The sequence below is a fragment of the Leptosomus discolor genome, chromosome 4, assembly GCF_034619465.1.
Source record: "Leptosomus discolor isolate bLepDis1 chromosome 4, bLepDis1.hap2, whole genome shotgun sequence".
In the NCBI taxonomy this organism is placed as follows: Eukaryota; Metazoa; Chordata; class Aves; order Leptosomiformes; family Leptosomidae; genus Leptosomus; species Leptosomus discolor.
This window is the reverse complement of record NC_141394.1, coordinates 22,643,205-22,656,318: the sequence shown is the minus strand read 5'-3', so window position 1 is coordinate 22,656,318 and position 13,114 is coordinate 22,643,205. Positions and strand designations below refer to the sequence as shown.

General features: G+C 42.7%; 1 protein-coding gene across 1 annotated transcript in view; it reads left to right on the top strand.

The window, feature by feature from the left end:
* TECRL (trans-2,3-enoyl-CoA reductase like) overlaps positions 1–13,114 on the top strand; it is a 64,615-nt gene that overhangs the window by 27,223 nt on the left and 24,278 nt on the right. Inside the window, exons 3-4 of the mRNA XM_009961325.2 lie at positions 9,625–9,669; positions 10,920–11,023. Coding sequence (XP_009959627.1) covers positions 9,625–9,669; positions 10,920–11,023 — 149 coding nt within the window. The remainder of the gene's footprint in view (positions 1–9,624; positions 9,670–10,919; positions 11,024–13,114) is intronic.

Below are 13,114 nucleotides of genomic sequence, written 5' to 3'. Positions count from 1 at the left end.
AGAAATCATGTCGGTTTAAATGTGCTTAGTTAATTGCTGATGGCATTGGTGTGGCCATTAGATACAAAAAACCCATTGCTATTAGGGGTTAGCAAGGGAATGCATCCTGATTAAATTAGAGGCTGGAGAGAGCGCTATCCCCTGGACAGTCAAATATCGAAAGAAAATTATACTTCATTAACATATATTATTAGGTAATTGACTAAGGAACGCTTTTAAAGAAGGAAAGCTAGAGACTGGTGTAGGACTCTCCTTTGCCCAGTACTTCTGACGTGGAGGCACAAATGAGCTTTTCAGCCATCTTTGCTGTATTAGCTGTGACTGTTGCAGCACCGGGTACTTTCTGATACCGGCACACAAACCAGCAAGGCTCCAAGCCTGCTGTACCGTGCACTGGCACTGTGCCGCGTTCAGACCGTGTGCAAGCAGTGCGGGGTAAAATGACGACCTCACCAGTTCTCTGCTCACTGCCCCTCATGCAGCTCTGTGGAGAGCTGCTACCTAAACATACTCAGCAGTCATGCTGATTGCAGCAGTGTCCAAACTAGAGCTTTGTGAAGTGAGGAGGCAGACCGGTGTTATCAGTGTCCTCAAACACAGCGTATCTGTAGCACTGCAAGGCACAGCACTGTTTGTTCTCTCAGAAGCTGGCACAGGCTGAACATGAACAGAGGTTTGAAAAGAAATGACATTTTAAAACGGGCCTTTATATCTTTTAGCTTATGTTTTCTGAGACCACGAGGATGGTCAGACACCTGTGTTTAAATGCTCAGCTTTCCTGCCTATGAAACCCTTGGCTGGGTTGGCTACTGCCACAACAGTAAAGGTGTTTGAGCACTTAAGGATTCAGATAGAGAACAACTGATTTCATAAACCACCAAACATGAAACTGCATTTTTAAAAATCCCGTGTTAGAACGTGGACAGGCAGATACATAAGGAAGGATATTTTTAGTTCCTGAAACACACATTTATTTTGGCAAATGTATTTTCCTTAACATGCAGTTTCTCCTGTTTGGGTCACCCTTTGAATGAAGGCTTTACTGCTGGAGTTTATATTTAGGAAGAGAATCCTGCTCGAGTTCTCACATCTCCCTGACACCTCAACATTTATCTTGGTTACCCTTTCTGAACTTGTAGAGACAGGAGAATCAAAGACAAGGGTAACTGCTAGAATACAGGTCCTCAAATGGCATAAATTACTCATCTCTCTTTTAATTGGGGTTGGTGTTTCAGAGCCAGAACACAGGTGTCTGCAAACACAAGTCAAACTCAGTGCTGTTTTAGTGTGTGGATCACAGGGCACAGTCGTCCCCGAGGCTCCCTCGTCAAAAGACTCCCCAAACCCACTACGCAGAGTCCAGCTTCAGTGACCAACCTGCCCACCGCCACCCCGCAGTGACAGTGCACTCCTCTGTGCAGTGACTGTGTGTCACGCAGGCAGTAAAGGCAGCACGAAGCCCACCCGAGGGGCGCCAGCCCCTCAGGCCCGCTGCTCCAGGCCAGGCAGGACATGTGTGTCGCACTGCTGCAGCGGGCACTGGTGGCCCAACTGCTGTGCCCTGCATTCAGCACCTCCTCACCTCCTTGCACTAAGGGCAGTCCCTTGTGAAAACGTTGCTTCAAGCTCCAGGCTTGTCAGATTACCTGTTTTCTTGTTGCTCTGTGGTTGTTATTAACGAAATAAAAGGTGAGCCTCATTCCTTCTCTTCCCTTGCCCACACACATTAATTTAAATGCAAATCCACACAGAAAGATCAAAATTAATTATACTTTCTGCAGCAGGCTACATGGAAAATTGAAATGCGCAGGGCTGACTTTTCTTTTTCCTTATTTTTTTTTTTTATTGGAAGTGAAAACGAGAAACAATATAGCAAAAATATTAAAATGCAGATCTAAATGTTGCATGCTTGCTTGCTTTTAGTTTTTGATGCTTTTTGCTAGTCTGAATTTCCACAGCTGCTTTCAGTGTCAAGCTGTTTCAAAAGGAAAATTGAAAGCTTAATCTGCTAGTGTCATAAATTGACCTCTAAATGACAAATAATATTCTGTTTACCACTAATAACAATCGATCTTCATTAAGGATAACTATGATGACTCTTAAGAATTTTGTCCATTATTGGCCAATCAGAACATAGCTAAAATCTGAGTTTTATTTTTTTTTTCAAGGGTTAAAAGGGCAGGGGGGAGAGGAGTGTTCTGTTCCTCAAGGAGTTCAGGTATTTATGTACATTTTCTCAGTGAAAATGCAATCAGGTGAATTTGTGTCTCAAGGTGCAGTGCAGAGCCTCATGGGCTTGATTTCCACATCTGGGCACAGTCACAGAAGATTAACTGCTCCCAGGAACCAACACCTGGACAGGGCTATCCTGTTTGCCAGATCCTGGGCAAGAAAAGCAAAATTCTGATAATTTTTAAGGGAAATGGCTGCAGGCATTGTATGCAATATAATACTCTTTGCTATAGAGACGTTAGGTATGCTCTGAAAAACCTTCTGCATCAAAGCTCTCTGGGGTTTCAGTGGAGGTGCCAGGGTGACAGTTGCATGACTTTATGTAGGAAAAATGGATGCTCACAGATTTTAAGCATTTATGGCCAACAGGAACAATCAAATGGACAGTTGAAAAGGAAGCATTTAGCCAGACACTTTGTCAGGCTGGGATTTACTTGCTTAGTAGTCTATGGGCAGTACGTGCTGTTCTGCCCCTTGGCTAGACCGCGTCCTTAGCACTGTTAGTCTTAGCCAATGTCTGGAGACAATTCAGCCAGCTCACTGCATACTCTCCCCGTGCAAGCAGTACGGGTATAGCTAGATGCGTCCATTTATTACAAAAAAAACAGAAGAAAGAAATTGATGCTTATGATCAAATGCCTCATTTTTTTGAATTCCACATGTGATTAAGAAAGTGGTTATTTGTGTCCCCATGGCAACCAGAGGTCAAGGTGCCTTTGTAAAACACATGGCCAGAGATCTTCCCTGGAAAGCTTACAAATTAAACAAATCAGAGCAAATATTCAGAGAAAAAAGCTGAAAAAGAAAAGGGATTTATCCCTGGGTATTGAACTATTAAAAACAACATCCATTTCAGTATACTGCTGAGATTTTACTGAGCAGGACGCATTGGATCTGCTTTTTCCACTGACTTCCCATAAAAACATTGATCTGTTTCAAGACCTTGCTCCCATTCTTTAAATATTCCTATACACCATATCAAAGGTCCTTCTACAAGAAAAACACAGCTTAGCTGAACGAGCCCACATCGAGCAAGTGTCTCCCCAAGTCCAGCACTGTGCCTTAAAGACTTAGCGAGAGATGGAAGCAGCACACAGTTGGTAGCCTGGCCCCTGCAAGCCCAGCTGGGCTCGGGAGCTCAGTGCCGTGCCAGGCCAGTACAGCTGGGCAGTATCTGGAGGGGGCCTGGCTAGAGGTGTTCTCTCTGCACTAGCCCTGAAAAAAAAAAGACCCAGGTGACTGTGCTGGCATTTAGTGGGTCAAAGCAGCAAAACATCTTTTGGCCTGTGGCCACAGAGGGCCTTTCAAATGGGGCCATGTGAAGAGGCGCTGAGGCCTTGCTTGCCCCAGGCTTGCTGTTGAGAGCTGCAATTCTTGAGGTGGGCTGTTGGTTCAGATTGCAGTACTCACTGGCTGTCATTTATTACAGTGAAGGCAAGCATAGTAAGTAATAGCTTCAGATACTTTCTGTCTTGGTCTTGTGGCCCAGCTTAGTTTTACTGTGGTTTCTTAGATGTGCTTTGCTTGCTGCCATCACACTCAGAAATAACTTAAGTGCAGTGTTAGCACAATAATCCCACGGCCTTTTCTTCCAAATCAAAGCAGAAAGCAACCGCTTCAAGTCATTTCAGCATCCTGCTTTCCTGCTGTCAGATCAGTGAAGCAAGGGTATGCAAACCAGTGCAGAAAAGGCTGCAACTGTCAGCGCAGTGATATCTCTCTCTGTCCCTGTGTTCTCAGAAGCATTCCTGAGAACGCTCAACATGCCTGCTGCAACCACGAGAAACAACACTTATGACAATTGCTGTTTAAGGTTGCGGACACGGAACAACTGTATTTGTTCAGCATTTGCTTGTCAAGGAAAGACCTCAGCAGGTTTTAAGATAATCTGTGTGTCGGTATGCCTGTCTGTTTCTACATATTATGCACAAAACCATCACCCCCACACATACTAACACGTGAAACTTTCCTAGCAATCTCTTCTTATTGCTGCACAGAATATCAAAACTACCATCTGGTTAAGGTGGTGGAATGCATTTCAGCTGTGCTTCAGTTCACATGAGGAAGTGCTGTTAATGTTTCTCAGCTAACGTGTAATGTTTTGTGATCATATAAGGGGTATTGGTGCTGCAGTGGTCCCCAGAATTTCCTGTGTTTCTGCAAATTTAAACAACATGCTGATGATGATTGATTATAGTAATTTTGTTGTTCGTATCATCCTATTCATATCACAGCAGGTATTGCTTGTAATTATTAAGGCTATTTGTTATTAGAGATGCATGGGTGGTGAAATACAATGAGAAGCAAACAATTTAACTGATAATAAAATTAGCTGATCATGGAAAGTCAATCTGCTAATTATCTCGAAACTGTGTCTGTCAGCTCTGTTTTGTATTTCTTGGACTACTTGCTCCCCAGCAGAATAGCTTTTGCGAGGCTGAGTTCTAAGGAATACCGAATTTCACAGCAAGAGAGGTCTTCATGTTACGCCTTTGCTCTCATACAGGTTCGCGTAACTTCATACCTTGTGACAAACAGATATTTGATTGTGTAATTTACTACAGAACAGGCAGTGCACTAAAGATTTTTTATGGAAGGTTCTTTATGAAACATAATAAAAGTTAGGCTAACCCCTTTGATTTCATAACTATTGGAAAGTACCTCATATTTCGATTTCTTAGTTGTTAAATTTTCAAAACCTCCTGTGGTATTTAAGTGGTGGAGCACAGTTTAAGGGCAATTTGAATCATGTGAATAGAGGGTACCTTTGGACAATTTTAAAACTGCATACGGGCTTTTAAAACTGTGATTGTCAGATGTTTCAGTTACTAAAATTCTAATATAAACACAGTGGGGAAAAAAAGCAACTGTGTGAGCAGCAGGACCAGTAGAACTTGGTTTTCTGTGCACCTTTGCACAGTGGTATTGGCACTGAGGCTGTCACTTTAGCAAGCATTTGTACGGTTGGTCAATAGCACTACATCTCCTTTTTATATCCTGTTTTGATAAGTAGTTTCATCGTTGGGTATTGTCAAATTAAAAGTGGCTCTCAGTTTTTATATATACTGACAGTTTGTTTATATTTTAATTTTTGTTTTAAATACTGGCAAGTAAAAACAAATAACCCATCCAAAATTAAACATTTTTCCTCGTGTCCATTTTTTAATACAGATTATTAAAAGTAAACATAGAGTCACTTTCCAACTAAATACCATCCTATGTTGAAAAATTATGATGCTTTAAATCTAATAGTATTAAAATATTTTAACTGTTGTAAAATAAGTTATGGATGTTTTCCACAAAGTTGGAACAGATTCATGACAGAGAAGATAGAATAACATAAAAGGCTTAGGACTACTCATTAATTGCTTACACTTCCAGACTAAAGGAATCCTGTACACATAGAACGAACATTGTCTGAATCATAACAGAATGAATCATTGAATTGTAGAACAGTTTGGGTTGGAAGGGATGGTCAAATATCATCTAGTCCATGGGCAGGGACATCTTTCGCCAGGTTGCTCAGTGAAGAAGAATGATGTTGATGTCACTTAAAATCAAGGAGTTTGTGAATAACCTTTCAGATGAGGAATGGGCAAAGCTTTCAGGTGCCTATGTGCATGCAGTCGGGGGGTGACTGTATTGAAGATTGAGACAAACATCCTTCATGAGACAACATCCTTCAAGTGAAGGATAAGTCAGGAGGCAGAAATAATCAAATAGGAGATGGAAAACCAGGAAGACATTTCAATAGATTTCCAAACGCACTGCAAAGAAAGGAACTAAAACTGTTCTACACAAATGCTAGAGATCCAAGAAATGTGATAGAGGAACTACAACATTGGCTAAATAGGAGAGGATATAATACTGGATAAATAGTCCTGTGGTTTGAACTGTGATGGCCATTCTTGTTTTCTGGTCAGTGTATATCTGCTTTTTCAAATCAAAAGTGGTTTGGGATATAAGTGAGCTGAAACATTATTTTTACAACTTTGTTCCCAGTGTGAAACACATAGCCAAAACCATAACCCTTGCATAAGGGAGCTGAACAGCTCTGTTGATCACAAGGAATATACAGGGACCGTGACCTACCGAGTACCATGTGGCTGAGCCCTTATGCACCATCACAATGTCAGAAAGTAAATAATAATACATGCCTGATCTTAGATGCAACAGGAGTTACAAGATAAACTTCAGTCACCCATGCTCTTGGATTGCCATTGATCACTGCAGAAGGCAGCAATGGAAAGTGTTTGTAGGAATAAACTTGGAAGTAAACCCTGCTAAAAAAAAACCAGCCCTGGAAAAAAGAAACCCTCCAGCTTTAGACTGGAAGTAAAGGGAACTTTGCCAGGTGTGGGAGTGCAGAGGGGCCTTCGAGTGCTGCACAGCTGCAGCTGTGTCTGTGTATTTAGCGAGTGCTTGTTTACTCTGTCTGGGAGCATGCACTTTCCACATGTACTTCTGAACTCCTGCTGGTGGCAGGTGAGGCTGCTCTGCCAGATAGTACTGGCTCTAGGTAGCCAAGAGAGCCATCAACCCCTTATTCTGACAGGGGGGTTGATGGTCTACAGGCAGTAGCAAGAATTAATACAGATGATAATTAGTCACCATGGTTGGCTTCTTTTCACTATTAAAAGAAAGGAGAGCTCTTCTCCTACAGGCATGACATGAATGTGTGTTTGCCGGAGCCAGGGTGCACTGGAATGGCTTTCCACATTGCCAAACAGAAAGTCAGAGCTGTCCTAGTGAGAGCTCTGGAGGATCCCTGCGGAAAACACTTGTCACAGAAAGAAGGCAGGTCAATGGTGACAAGTGAGGCCACAGTCCCCTTGGCTGACTGCTACCAAGTGGTGAGGATGCAAATCTCTGATGCCTAGGAATGTGTGGGGTTTCCTCTGTTTGAAATGAGTCTCATCAGGCTGGGAGAGCAGACCAGCCAGACATCTGAGACCTCCTGAGGAATAAAGTGGGGCCACACTTCTCTCCAGAAAGCAATGCTGATTTTGCAGCTCCTTGGCCAACTAAAACTTGGGAACATCCTTGCTAAAATCTGCTGCCAGTAAAGATTGAAAGTTGGAAACATTCATGTTTAGGCTAAAACAAACATACTTACAAATAGAGATGTCTGGACTTTGTCCCCCGCTCCATTTGCTTAGCATTTCTGCTTGATGTTAGCTAGTGGCCCCCCACCAATAGTAAGAGCTGGGAAGGCACATCCCAACAGCTAATTCCAGGTCCCTCCAGCAAAATAAATGCAGCACCCCAAGGATAGTCTGGAAACCAGAAAGACACAGTGGTGTGATAACAAGGTCACTGCAGACAAGCAGCAGCAAAGGCACACTTCCATCTGTCTAAATCTTTAAGTATGTTTGAACATAATGGTGTACTGAGGCTAAAGGACTGGAAATGTGGGATGACATGCTTAAATGCACAACCTCTGTTTGCCCTTGTGAAGATTATGAGCCATACCTAAAAGTACATTGCCAAAGGATCAGGTAAATTGGCTTTTATTGAAACATACTGTAGTATGAGGGAGAGGGGCTGGGTGGAAGATTCCAATTTAACACAAGTACATTGCATTTCAGGCTCCCAAATAACTATTGATATCTGCTGTCCTAGAGCAAATCATATCTTCCCTGACAAGTCAGACAGCTGCTCTTTCTCTATCTTCCTTTTGTTATCTTTTATAGCCATGGATTGTTGTGGTACCTTGAAAAAAATGTTTGCGACTTACTTGATGGATGTCCCACCTTTTGCTATTAGCCCTGGTTCATGGGTTCATCCAATACCTGTTCTTGCCTACAAAACTCAGACCAAGTGCTTTTGAAATGAGAGTGTGCTGGGTGCCACTGCACAGTGGGTGCAACGCACACTGTGTACAGCTCTGCTTCCTCTCCAGCTGGCAGCCAGTGGGGGGAACAAGCTCTCCTGATCACTCTGAAATACAGTTAAGGTAGAAGCAACCTCTGGAACTCATCTGGTCCAGGCTCCTGCTCAGAGTAGGGCTGACTTTCAAGTCCGATAAGATTGCTCAAGGTCTTCCCCAGCTTAGGCCTGACTATCTCCAGGGAAGTAGATCACACAGCTTCTCGGGGCAAATGTTCCCATGTTTGATCACAGTCATTGTGAAGAATTTTTTTACGTTTGTTTAAGGTATGGGAATACTCCTATCTTAAATACAGGAATACTACCAACTGTAAGATAGGTCTAAAAAAAACCCATGGCTACATTTGACCAATTTCACCCAGACTTTGAATTGAAAATACAAAGCAAATCTCTTTCAGGCTATCAGCTGTCCTAAGGTGTGTCAAAGGAAATATAGAGAAATGCGGTAGAAATGGCTGGGAGTGGTGATAGTGTGGCTGTTCCCTCACTTTCCTCTGTCAGACTTTGCTGCCCCCAAATCTCAGTCGACACAACGGGCTGTGTAAGGTCTCCCCAGGCTGCTCTGGGTCAGCCATAAAATATGCTAGGTCAGCTCTAAAAATCTTTAACAGCAAACCGAAGTGTGTGTGTGGGTTAAGAGAAGCGCTTATATTGTCCACTCATCCGGCATAGCTGTAGTGGCACAGCCTCCTGCATACAGGCACCACAATGAGCTGGACAAGTTACCAATTTGAACAGCCATGACGCCTTCTGCAGTCTTTCTGTAGCAATTACCCTCTTGCCCTGACACTGAGAGAAGCAAATGCAGCTGGAGACCTGTACCTGTTTGAACAAATTGGCGGGTCTCTGTCCAAAATCATCAAAGGGCACCTAATAACAACTATCGTGCATTTAGGAGCAACCTATAAACTAGAGCATTTAAAAATCTGCTTCAAGGGAACATCCTTAAGTTGATGGGTATCACAGAAGTCATATGTAACCCGATATTAGCTACCCAGGTGCCTCTGCTTTTTGTGTCTCTGTTGGCCTGATTAATTCGTGATTAAGAACTAGTGCTAGCTGCACATCCCTAGTCAGGTTTTATATTCCTAAACGGGAAAAAGCAACCCTTTTGGACCAGACTGTAGAACAAGCATCATTTTGGAGGGAGAGGCAAGACTGACAAATTGAGTACGGAGTTTTGGCAAATATAGTAATAAACAGGGTCCTCTTTATAGTTCCCAGTGGTGCACGCTCATGCCCATTTTTCATGTGCTGATGGACCATCCAGCATTGAGATTGGCCCTTCCAACATTCAAGTAGGGAGAAGGGATTTCTGCTCTAAAGTGTGTATTGTGTGCTCCTCCTAGCTCTCTTGTATTCTCCTTGTATAGCTGAGACTGAAAGAGAAGATTTTTGTTTAAATATCACATTTGTAGCCATCAGCTAAAAAGAATACTAACAGAAAGAGAAATTTAGATCCTTCACCATGAAATGAACAGCCATGCTTTGCGGTTTGAACAGGTCCCCAGTGGTACCCTTCCCGTGTTGGCCTACAACTAGAACGCAGTAAGTATTCATATAGTTGAATACAGCCATGTAACGTATTACTAATCCTCTGCCAAGTTCTCCTCCTAACAGTATTGCTCTCTCTATACGTGTTATTGGGTGAAGTGTTAGCGCTTTTTCATTAATTGATAACAATTATTAGCTTTCTCATTAACAAAGGAATTTAATGGTATTCATAACCACTGAGTAAAAATGTTTCAGAACAGAGTATAGGATCAAATAATGAAGATAGGGCAATTTTAAAACCATTCACTCGCTTCACTCACTCATTGCATTATCGGTTTTAATATTTGCTCACAGATTCATCAGAAGGTGCAACTAGCTGCAGGAGGCAGCCTCTTTTTGTGTCAATACACCAGTTCTTGGTGGACATAGCAGTGGCAGATGAAGCTGCCACAGGCTGTGTGGCATTTTGTTCGTGGACACGTAGCGTTGCAGAGCCCTAGAAACTGAGGGCTCAGCACCTGGTGGAATTTATTACCCTCACTGACATAAACAGTCAATAAACATATATTGAAAGGGAGACACAATGCATAAAGTGGAAAAGAGAATTGTTGCAGCCATGGCAACACCCCATGCCAGTGTCTGTTGGGATTTCCCACTATCCACCTCACTGCTTCTACTAAAGAAAGAGAACCAGACATTGCCATTTTATTTCTCTGCCTGTACTCTCTATGTCTACCAGGACTGGAAACAGATGCCTCAGAATACCATCAAAAGTAACGTAATGCTCAGATACACCTGGTCTGCCCAGGTCGGACAGCTTAAAAAGAAATTTTGGACTGTGGGCCTTTGCCCAAGAAGTTGCATCCGTCATGATGGTGCCACCTATTGTAAAATAGCCTGAGAATGTAAATGCTTCAGCAAAAGATATCAGTTAGGGAGACACTGTGTAACATTGACTTTCCCATTAGTCTTGCAAGACAGAACAAAAAGTGCTCTATGAAATTGTCTGTGTGATTGCATGGCATGTCTCTAATGGCCTAGATTAACAGAGATAGCATCGTAACAATTGCTATGCATTGCTGCCCAGTGTCATGTCAGCCTAATGCTTTTTTTAAAATGAGAGGAGAATAACTCTCACAGGAATGCTCTAAGTTGCTAACCTGAAGGATAAGTACCAAGCCACCAAAATAAATCAGAATACAAGTTGGGCCTACACCTTGACCATTAACAGGGCAGCCTGCTTTTTGCATCTGAGAGGATGTCTGTTGTTCATGCTGTCTCCTCTTCCATTTTTGTCATTACAGATGGGCCCTATTTGAAGGATTCTGTTAACATTCAAAGCCTTGCTGTTTCCTCCATCATTACACTGTATTTTACAGACCTGGGTCAGCAGGTCGGTTGGACCACAGTAAGTATGTCCTTGTAACAATCAACATGCTACATCTTGATGTACAATGTGTTTTAGCATCAAATTGCTCCAGCTTCCTCAGCCTGTCCTTCCCTATGTCAAATGGTGTAATTACTTAATCAGCAGTAAAACCAGTATTAAATGGACAGTGAACCAAGTTAACCAATGTGCTAACTCTGACATCCAATTAAAGATCAAAAGGTGGACATAACAATATTGCCTTAGGGGAAAAAAAGTCAGTTTTTAAAAACAGTTTCAGCTTATCTATGATTTATATGCCTGTGTGGGACCTGTAGCTGAATATATTCATTTACTGCAAGGATCCTCAGCTTTGAAAGTGGAAGGATATTAAAAAGAAAAAGTGGATTCTGGTGATTCTGTACTAACGCAAGAAAATTATTGGATGGGAATGTCTTACTCTTTGTTCACCTGATGAACAGTTCTGAGAGAGTGGTGAGGCCAAGGATTCCAGGCAGAAAATGCCCAGCCAGGCTCTAGAGCCACAAAACTTTTGAATCTCTTTGTAAAAGAAAAGCATTCATCATGAGCAACAATACCTCTATCATGCTGTAGGTCTGATTTTACTTCTGGTCTCAGTTTGACTTCAGTTATTTCCCTGTAAGCAGCTATTGGAAGGTCAGGGTGGCAGGAGAGAGGCAACATATTCCTCCCAGTCGAGGTTGTGAGGACCTCTAACCTTACAGGCTCATCTGTGCAAGAAGGAAGTGAAAGAGAGAAGACAGCAGAAGGATTTGAAAGGACAGTGAAGGAATGGGAAATGAAGAGGCCTTTCCAACATCCTGCAGCAGGCATAGGTGGTGGAGCTGAAAGTAGTCTCACTCCTAGACTGACAGCTTTTGCTGTAGTTTGCCTGTACTGTATTAGCTGGAGTAACACACAGCCCACAACTGTGTAGTAGATAATGAGATTCCAAATTCCTGCAGTGAGAAACATGGGTAAGACAGAACTACAGTTTCTGAAAGCCATAAAAGCCATAATAAGACTATTCATAGCAATGGAAAAAAAACCACCAGTTGCTTGCAATTCCTTTAATGAAGCAAGCGAGTTTTTGCTAACTGGCATCGTGGCTGTAGGGCAAGTTATTAGGTTCTTACCTTAGCCAGCCACAGAGCCCACCCTGCTCACATGGGTTGGCCACAAGACCCACTGACAAGCCACTGTCCTTCCTTGGCTATGCCTATATGGACGGCACTTGTGTATATCGGGTCTTCAACCAGCTTGCAGATGATAGCCTGGTTCCTCTCTCCACTAGGTCACTATGGGCTAGGAAGCATTACTGCAAGACACTGAGAATGGACATGCTGTTTTTCAGCTCCTTATCTGTTAAACAGTACACTCAAGGTAGATGTGACTGCCAGAACTGCACTTGGCTTTGTGAAGAGTCAACTTCTGGATCAGCACTGTAAGGTCACCTATCCATCTCACCTGCTCAAGCTCACATGCATTTCTGTCTCTCCAGGGAAGCAGATAGCCCCTAGCAGCATAAAATCTGGCAGATTTTAGCCCCTATGAACAAGAACATGACCTATATCTATTCTTCTGAGTTCTAACAACAGGACCCAAATCCACAGGTTGTGACAAGCAGTTTACCTCAGTGGAGTTAGAGCAGTTCACACTGTGTGACCTACCCGTTTCAGCAGAGGTCTGTGAGTTTACCAAGGCTGAGGCTTTATGCCACTGATTCCACACTGATTAATGGCCTGCTGGTGCCGTACTGATTAATGCTAGCTGGGATCCTGTTTCCTCCTCAACTCATCCCACCACTTCTCAACCAGGGAATTTCCTTGCAGAGCAAAATTGTGAGTAGTGAAGCCTCCTGTTTGCTACAACTAAGTAATCAGCAAGAACCTTATTTATTCTCTCCTTTCCTGGTAGTTTATGTAGCCTAAGACAGTAACATAACTAAAGCTTAATATCCCATTATAAATAGTGCAGTTATGACTAGGCGTTGATACTGCAGGCAGTGGCATTTTTTTATGATTTCATCTGTGTGCAGAAAGTTGACTCCGTAAGTTTCTGAATATTCATCTTATCCCATTCTGTTCCGTATTCTAAATTGTCTTGGTTCTC